The 8,972-nt window shown below is 42.8% G+C and overlaps 1 protein-coding gene across 1 annotated transcript; it reads left to right on the top strand.

The window, feature by feature from the left end:
- Nucleotides 1-520: 520 nt before the first annotated feature.
- On the top strand, nt 521-6,856 carry LOC127915152 (uncharacterized). The gene is made up of 6 exons (XM_052494166.1): nt 521-858; nt 4,642-4,725; nt 4,834-5,162; nt 5,422-5,649; nt 5,732-5,855; nt 5,967-6,856. Exons 3-6 carry the CDS (start codon nt 5,120-5,122, stop codon nt 6,001-6,003), a joined length of 432 nt encoding a protein of 143 aa, XP_052350126.1. The 5' UTR covers nt 521-858; nt 4,642-4,725; nt 4,834-5,119; the 3' UTR covers nt 6,004-6,856.
- The last annotated feature ends 2,116 nt before the right edge of the window (nt 6,857-8,972 follow it).

Genomic DNA, 8,972 nt, shown 5'->3' with positions numbered 1-8,972 from the left:
TAAGTACCTTACAACACTGGCAATTAATGTAGGAATGATAATTGAAAACAGCGAGTGTCTTGAAAATACTGTTTCATCCAATGTAGGGTTCTAGCAGAAGTCTGGAATTGTTTCCTTTTTGAAGGACATTTGTGTGCCTGGCACAGTATCCATACAAAGATGAATTAAAATGCATGAATATTCAGTCAGGAGTACAAGCTGGAACAAGGGAGTAGGAGTTACAGTAGGAGTTACTCCCTGTTACTCCCCTAGCACCTGCCATACTGGATTGTGAAAAGGGAAGAACTGGTTCAACATTTACATACAGTATCTATTTTAAGTGCCGGTATGCAGTGAGTTTGTCCTTCAACCAGGAAATATTAGGCAAGGAAACAGAAACACATCAAGCTGACCTGACTTTTGTATTACTGAATAACCTGGATGCTGCTGCTTCTGTTTTAGTTGTCATGTTTGGCATGACAACAAGTTGAAAGGAGTGCTACAACGGAATCACTGGCACCCAGGCAAGTGTTACAATCAACAGTAACCGTGAGCTCAAGGTTTGACTAGCCAACTGAGCACTGGAATTTGGCCATGTTTAGAATGTCTGATAATATCGGGTACAAAATAATGAACGGAAGGGATTGACAGGAAAAGGATACAGTATTATGTAATATAGGACGCCGCCACAGAAATAGACTCCGTGTCTCATTGTACAGTAGTACAGAACCGTACAGAGAAGGTTCAAATGTTTCATGAAAGGTTTGCATATTAGGTTTGCATATTTTGATAGCGATTCAAACCTTCGGTAAACTAAACGGCGCAGAGTCAAGAGAGTTAAAGACGGAAGAGCAGCTACTGCTGTGGATACATTCTCTTGTGAGTAGAATACTCCTCCTTTGCTCTTTCTCCTTTTGCTTTCCAACCATTTTTTTCTCATCTACAATGCCTTCGGAAAATTTTCAGAACCTTTGACTTTTTCCACATTTTGTTACATTCCAGACAGGGTTGGGTAAGTTACTTTCTAAATAAAATCCGTTACAGTTACAAGTTACCTGCCCAGAATTGTAATCAGTAACGTAACTTTTGCATTACCCAAAATCAGCAACGTAATCTGATTACATTCCATTACTTTTAGATTACTTTGCCCATAAGAGACATTAGAAGAAGAAAAAAATGTATGTCACCAATTGAACAACATCTATTGCAGGATAAATCCATGTTAAAGTTTATATAGCTGGTCATATATGGATGCTACATTTTACTTTAAGTAAGTAGGCTTCTTCTAACCCATCGCTTTCTACTCCATATAATAATACCATTAAATTATATCTTTACATTAACAACCAAAGTCTATCAGAATTCCAGTCAACGCAATAAATGTTATACCCCTTGATCTTCAACAATAGGACTTGTAAATATGGTATAGATTAGCCAAATTGTTTTCCCTGAGCATGACCCCAAATGTAAGGACTTATTAGCCAGCCCTACTCTGTTGTTTATGCTTTTGTTGTCATGGAGGACTGATTGGGCTCGTTGATTCGAGATGAAAAATAAATGCTGCGCTCATGGAATTGCATGCTTTGCCAAGAGTGTGCAAAACTGTCATCAATGCAAAGGGTGGCTACTTTGAAAATCTAAAATATGATTTCATTTGTTTAACACTTTTTTGGTTAGTACATTATTCCTTATTTGTTATGTCATAGTGTTGATGTCTTCACAATTATTATACAATGTCGAATCAAGTAAAAATAAAGAAATACCTTTGAATGAGTAGGTGTGTCCTGACTTTTGAAGGCTACTGTATGTATAATTTATAAATCCAAGAATGGATGTAGTAACTACAGATCAGCATGAATTAGACTGGGCAATAAAAGTCCCACTTTTATTCCATAGGCTGGGATCCGCACTATGCAGCTGTTGTAAGAGCGCATTTTTCAATGGCTGTCCACTGGTTTCAAAAACAAGGATTGATAGGCCGTTTAAACTTCTTGAATTCAACTATTATTGGGTTCAAATACACATTTAGATTTGTGAACAGCCATCCACAACAACCACAAGGCGCAAATAGCTAAGTGAGAGAGCAGCAGTGTGACGCCCATCAATGCGCCATGTAGATATCAATAATAAGTGATATCCGTATCGTCGTAGACTACACCACTATTGTCAACTTTACCTCCAAGCGTTTATTCAAATTGGATAATCTTTGGATGCCGACAGCAGTCACACCATTAGAAGACATAGCTTGGACTATAGCCTACAAACGCCTATTCCTGCTCATTTCCCGCGATCCATCAAACACATTTGATGTAGCATCATATTGGTCTGATCAGACTCGCTCAGGTGGAACAAACTTAAACTTGCACCATTTTTCAATGCTGATTTGAATATCATTGAGAAAACGGAAAAGTGTCAAAGATTAGTTTTGCGCAAACATCCTTTCTAAATGTAAAAGTAATCATCTAGCTTTTCAAACGTATCGGTAGTCTGATTACAATATTTTTGCAGGTAATGTAACGGATTACAGTTCCGTTTTTTGCACATGTAATCCACTACTCCCCAACCCTGATTACAGCCGTATTCTAAAATGGATTAAATACAGAAAAAATCCTCAGCAATGTACACACAATACCCCATAATGACAAAGCAAAAACAGGTTTTTAGATATGTTTGCAAATTTACATAAGTATTCAAACCCGTTGCTATGAGATCAGGTGCATCCTGTTTCCATTGATCATCCTTGAGATGTTTCTACAACTTGATTGGAGTCCACCTGTGGTAAATCAATTGATGGGACATGCTTTGGAAAGGCACACACCTGTCTATATAAAGGTCCCATAGTTGACCTTGCATGTCAGAGAAAAGAATGAGTTGTGTCGAGGCACAGATCTGGGGAAGGGTACCAAAACATTTCTGCAGCATTGAAGGTCCCCAAGAACACAGTGGCCTCCATCCTTCTTAAATGAAAAAAGTTTGGAACCACCAATAATTTTCCTAAAGCTGGCTACCTGGCCAAATTGAGCAATTAGGGGAGAAGGGCCTTGGTCAGGGAGGTGACCATGAACCCAATAGTCTGATATAGCTCTAGAGTTCCTCTGTGGAGATGGGAGAACCTTCCAGAAGGACAACCATCTCTGCAGTACTCCACCAATCAGGCCTTTATGGTAGAGTGGCCAAACAGAAGCCACTCCTCAGTAAAAGGCACTTGGAGTTTGCCAAAAGGCACAGAAACAAGATTCTCTGGTCTGATTAAACCAAGACAAACTCTTTGGCCTGAATGCCAAGCGTCACGTCCTGAGGAAACCTGGCATCATCCCTAAGGTGAAGCATGGTGATGGCAGAATCATGCTGTGGGGATGTTTTTCAGTGACTGGGAGACTAGTCAGTATCGAGGGAAAGATGAACGGAGCAAAGTACAGAGAGATCTTTAATGAATTCCTGAGCGCTCTGGAGCAGGTTCTCAGACTGGGGTGAAGGTTCACCTTCCAACAGGACAACAGCCCTAAGCACACAGCCAAGACGATGCAGGAGTGGTTTCGGGACAAGTCCCTGAATGTCCTTGAGTGGCCCAGCCAGGGCCTGGACTTGTACCCGATCGAAATCTCTGGAGAGACCTGAAAATAGCTGTGCCACAAAGGTCCCCATCCAACCTGACAGAGCTTGAAAGGATCTGCAGAGAAGAATGGGAGAAACTCCCCAAATAGAGGTGTACCAAGTTGTAGCATCATACACAAGACGATTCGAGGCTGTAATCACTGCCAAAGGTGCTTCAACAAAGTACTGAGTAAAGGGTCTGAATACTTATGTACATTTTATATATCCGTTTTTTATAAATTTGCAAAGAGATCTAAAAACCTGTTTTTGCCTTGTCAATATGGGGTATTGTATGTAGATTGATGGGGGCAATTGAATACATTATAGAATAAGGCTGTAACATAACAATGTGTAAAAAGTCAAGGGGTCTGAATACTTTGCGAAGGCACTGTAGATGGAAAGTGTGGCCTATGTCAAAAACTCCTCTAGATGCGTAGTATTGTTTTATATATTGTTCGCCAAAGAACCATCTTTAAGGGAAAGAATGATGTCAAGCCCGTTGAAACACATTTTATGTATTGTTAGGTCCTAATTATTAGAATAAGAACTGGACACTGTAAAACTTAAACCAGGTTTATTAATCCCAGAGGATCGAACAGCTGAATCGACAAAAACACGTTTCCTCCTGTGGTAGTATACATACCGCACTTTGGGTGGAGTTTGCTCCTTATAGCAAAACATTGTATGTTTACCGCTAGGCAGAAAGTTAAGTGACATGGGCAATAAACGGTTCCTCCCCTTATAAGTACTGCCACGTGTGACCGTTTTCCCTATATTTAACCCCTCCCAAGCTTAATTATGGGACCCCTCATGTCTCTATTCTAACTAATGCTTAATAATATAACGAAGGATTAAGAATAGTTAAAGCTCAGAAATCCAAACCCATAAGTGTATAGCTAACAATAATATACTGTAGTTGTTTTTGTTGTTGTTTGATTTGACAAATTAATCAATATCATTTCGCCATCAAATCCCCTAAAAAATACATTAGAGGGATATGCCTCTGCCCCTGACAATGTGAGTGATAGAGTGCAAGTTTAAATGCTGTTACACACTCTTTCTCCTCAGCATTGTAAAATCTAAATGGCTCTGCAGATGTGATGGAAACATGGCATATCTTCGTCTGGCGTATTTGTCTGATCCTGGCCCTCTGTGAGTTTTTTTTTCTTCGTCAGTAAGATATTGCAGTGCAAAAATAACTTTATGGTACAGTAATGTGTACATAAGACGTACAGTAATTCCTTGTCTATCTTTCCTCAGTGCCGCATCTCCACCAGTGCCTGTCAGTGCATTTCCAGAACAAGGATCTCCTTTATGTGGCTCTGGGGGGAGACCTGGTCCTGCAGACCCAGTTCCAGATTACACCAACAGAGAAGATCGTCATGGTGATTTGGGACTACAAGACTGAGAAGGGCCAGGGCCAGGTCAGGCTGGCCAATCACCAAGATTCACCTGGCAATCCAATAGACCAGAAGGGGCCTTATTTAGGTTGGAGAATATAAATTCATCTAACTATGGAGTCTACATCATCACTGTGACTAACCAGATGGGGAACGAGGAAGCAGCACAGATACTTGTTAGAGAGAGTGGTAAGAAACAGTTACACCAATAATTCTGGTCACTACCTAGATTTAGTTTGGGTCATATACTGTGCAATCTAATAAAGTCCCATTACCTTGACATTATCCTCGGTCACAGGCTTTCACCTCACCTTCCGAACAATGTGAGTGAAGCCTCGGTACCGAGGCTACCCTTATGTGCAGAACTACGTAAGGACGCAATAACCAATATCACTATATTTGGACTATTTGTTCTGCCTCACTTTTTCTCTCCCTCCCTCTCGCCTAGTTGCTGCTCCTGTGGCGTCTCTGTCCCTCCAGTGTGAGGTGGCCAATGACAGGGCACAGTGGGACAGCCCAGTGGTTTCCTGGTTGGTGGATGGGGTAGAGGTCTCCAATCAGACAGCCAATCTCTCTGCAGATGGCAGGAACCTATACATGTCTGGAATGAAGGGCCACAACTATACATGTGTGGTCAACAGCAGTCTGGGGACTAGTGTTACAAACTACATCACTGGTACACATGCATTATGACTATGACTATTATGACTATTATTTAGAGTTTTTTTAGTATTTCATGCTTCTTTGCTGTGGCCTAGATTCTCCTACACCATCCCAAAGTAACCAATCCTGTGAGACTTGGTGTTTTGTAATATTGGCCACCATCGTCATCATCAGCATCATCATCATAGTGATTCTAAAGAAATGTGGATGTCTCTCCTGGTAAGATTACACAACATCTCCCGGCTTGTCTTTTACAGTAATACATGAATAAACTACTAGTATTCTGTTTGGTACGCGTACACTTTTCACATTGCTGTGTGTTATTAACAGGAGATGCAAACAGAGGACGACGAATGGGATTATATGACTTTAGGAGTTCCCTCGTGTTCCATGATCAGTCTTATGACATTTTGTTACACACTGAACGATCACACAAGTCTTTGGCACAGATGGGCACCTGCGGAGATGGTATGATATGAGAAGTTTAAATGTAATATTCTATTGCAGCATGTCACTCTGCCAGACACCAATGATCATTCCTATTAAGAGCAGTGGCCCTATTCCGCATCAATAAAATATATTGATATGCCTTTTTATCAAATTAAATTGTATTTGTCACATGTTTAGCAGATGTTATTGTGGGTATAGTGAAATGCTTGTTATTGGTGTATTTGTATGCTGATTTGTGGTATTTGATGCAGTGTCTACACGTATATTTTGACTTATTATATCTTTGTATATTTTTGTTAAGTACTGTATGCCATCACATTTACAAGTTAAAATTAAACCTAAACCTACTTTTGTGATGCCTATGTATGATATAAAGCAAATGGAAAAATGCACACTTTGATACAAACTCAGCAAGAAAATAAACCTCCTCTCACTGTCAACTGCGTTTATTTTAAGTAAACTTAACATGTGTAAATATTTGTTTCGAACATAACAATATTCAACGACTGAGACATAAACTGAACAAGTTCCACAGAGATGTGACTAACAGAAATGGAATAATGTGTCCCTGAACAAAGGGGGGATCAAAATCAAAAGTAAGAGTCAGTATCTGGTGTGGCCACCAGCTGCATTGAGTACTGCAGTGCATCTCCCCCTCATGGACTGCACCAGATTTGCCAGTACTTGCTGTGAGATGTTACCCCATGTTGGATTCTGTATTTTACATTATATCCATTAGCATATATATGATTAAATATTATCTGATGTTGGTTGTGTGAGGTGTTTGCATTTGTGCACTAGAGCATCATTATGAGATTAAACAACTGCTTGCTACTTGCCTGTTTGTGTGTGACAAGAACTTAGTAACATGGTGTGACCTGCATGTTGCAAAACTGTAGATAACAGCCCAGCAGATGCGTTGTCCTTGTGTTTGTATGTAACAATATTGAGCACATGGTGTGACTTGCTGTATCTTACAAAGTTGTGATAGGGAGGGGTGGTCATCATAAGGTTTAACTGAGATGGAAAAATACTGAACAACACAATAGCAGGAACTGAGCAACTGTTATAACTAGCTAGCTGGCAGCCACTGCCAGCTAGCCTACTTCAGCAGTACTGTATCATTTTAATCATTTTAGTCAATAAGATTCTTGCTACGTAAGCTTAACTTTCTGAACATTCGAGACGTGTAGTCCACTTGTCATTCCAATCTCCTTGCATTAGCGTAGCCTCTTCTGTAGCCTGTCAACTATGTGTCTGTCTATCCCTGTTCTCTACTCTCTGCACAGACCATACAAACGCTCTCACAACGCGTGGCCGCGGCCACCCTAATCTGGTGGTCCCAGCGCGCACGACCCACGTGGAGTTCCAGGTCTCCGGTAGCCTCTGGAACTGCCGATCTGCGGCCAACAAGGCAGAGTTCATCTCAGCCTATGCCTCCCTCCAGTCCCTCGACTTCTTGGCACTGACGGAAACATGGATCACCACAGATAACACTGCTACTCCTACTGCTCTCTCTTCGTCCGCCCACGTGTTCTCGCACACCCCGAGAGCTTCTGGTCAGCGGGGTGGTGGCACCGGGATCCTCATCTCTCCCAAGTGGTCATTCTCTCTTTCTCCCCTTACCCATCTGTCTATCGCCTCCTTTGAATTCCATGCTGTCACAGTTACCAGCCCTTTCAAGCTTAACATCCTTATCATTTATCGCCCTCCAGGTTCCCTCGGAGAGTTCATCAATGAGCTTGATGCCTTGATAAGCTCCTTTCCTGAGGACGGCTCACCTCTCACAGTTCTGGGCGACTTTAACCTCCCACGTCTACCTTTGACTCATTCCTCTGCCTCCTTCTTTCCACTCCTCTCCTCTTTTGACCTCACCCTCTCACCTTCCCCCTACTCACAAGGCAGGCAATACGCTCGACCTCATCTTTACTAGATGCTGTTCTTCCACTAACCCCATTGCAACTCCCCTCCAAGTCTCCGACCACTACCTTGTATCCTTTTCCCTCTCGCTCTCATCCAACACTTCCCACACTGCCCCTACTCGGATGGTATCGCGCCGTCCCAACCTTCGCTCTCTCTCCCCGCTACTCTCTCCTCTTCCATCCTATCATCTCTTCCCTCTGCTCAAACCTTCTCCAACCTATCTCCTGATTCTGCCTCCTCAACCCTCCTCTCCTCCCTTTCTGCATCCTTTGACTCTCTATGTCCCCTATCCTCCAGGCCGGCTCGGTCCTCCCCTCCCGCTCCGTGGCTCGACGACTCATTGCGAGCTCACAGAACAGGGCTCCGGGCAGCCGAGCAGAAATGGAGAAAACTCGCCTCCTGCGGACTTGGCATCCTTTCACTCCCTCCTCTCTACATTTTCCTCCTCTGTCTCTGCTGCTAAAGCCACTTTCTACCACTCTAAATTCCAAGCATCTGCCTCTAACCCTAGGAAGCTATTTGCCACCTTCTCCTCCCTCCTGAATCCTCCTCCCCTCCCCCCTCCCTCTCTGCAGATGACTTCGTCAACCATTTTGAAAAGAAGGTCGACGACATCCGATCCTCGTTTGCTAAGTCAAACGACACCGCTGGTTCTGCTCACACTGCCCTACCCTGTGCTCTGACCTCTTTCTCCCCTCTCTCTCCAGATGAAATCTCGCGTCTTGTGACGGCCGGCCACCCAACAACCTGCCCGCTTGACCCTATCCCCTCCTCTCTTCTCCAGACCATTTCCGGAGACCTTCTCCCTTACCTCACCTCGCTCATCAACTCATCCCTGACCGCTGGCTACGTCCCTTCCGTCCTCAAGAGAGCGAGAGTTGCACCCCTTCTGAAAAAACCTACACTCGATCCCTCCGATGTCAACAACTACAGACCAGTATCCCTTCTTTCTTTTCTCTCCAA

The sequence above is a fragment of the Oncorhynchus keta genome, chromosome 34 (assembly GCF_023373465.1).
Source record: "Oncorhynchus keta strain PuntledgeMale-10-30-2019 chromosome 34, Oket_V2, whole genome shotgun sequence".
Taxonomy (NCBI): Eukaryota; Metazoa; Chordata; class Actinopteri; order Salmoniformes; family Salmonidae; genus Oncorhynchus; species Oncorhynchus keta.
The sequence above is the reverse complement of the archived record's forward strand: the minus strand, read 5'-3'. Positions and strand labels throughout refer to the sequence as shown.

What these genes read in the sequence shown, in the direction of transcription:
- LOC127915152 (XM_052494166.1), top strand. Translation starts at nt 5,120, where the DNA reads ATGGGGAACGAGGAAGCAGCACAGATACTTGTTAGAGAGAGTG. An exon ending in GATACTTGTTAGAGAGAGTG is followed by an intron (nt 5,163 to 5,421) that starts GTAAGAAACAGT and finishes CCTCTCGCCTAG; the next exon opens with TTGCTGCTCCTGTGGCGTCT. An exon ending in AAATGTGGATGTCTCTCCTG is followed by an intron (nt 5,856 to 5,966) that starts GTAAGATTACAC and finishes TGTTATTAACAG; the next exon opens with GAGATGCAAACAGAGGACGA.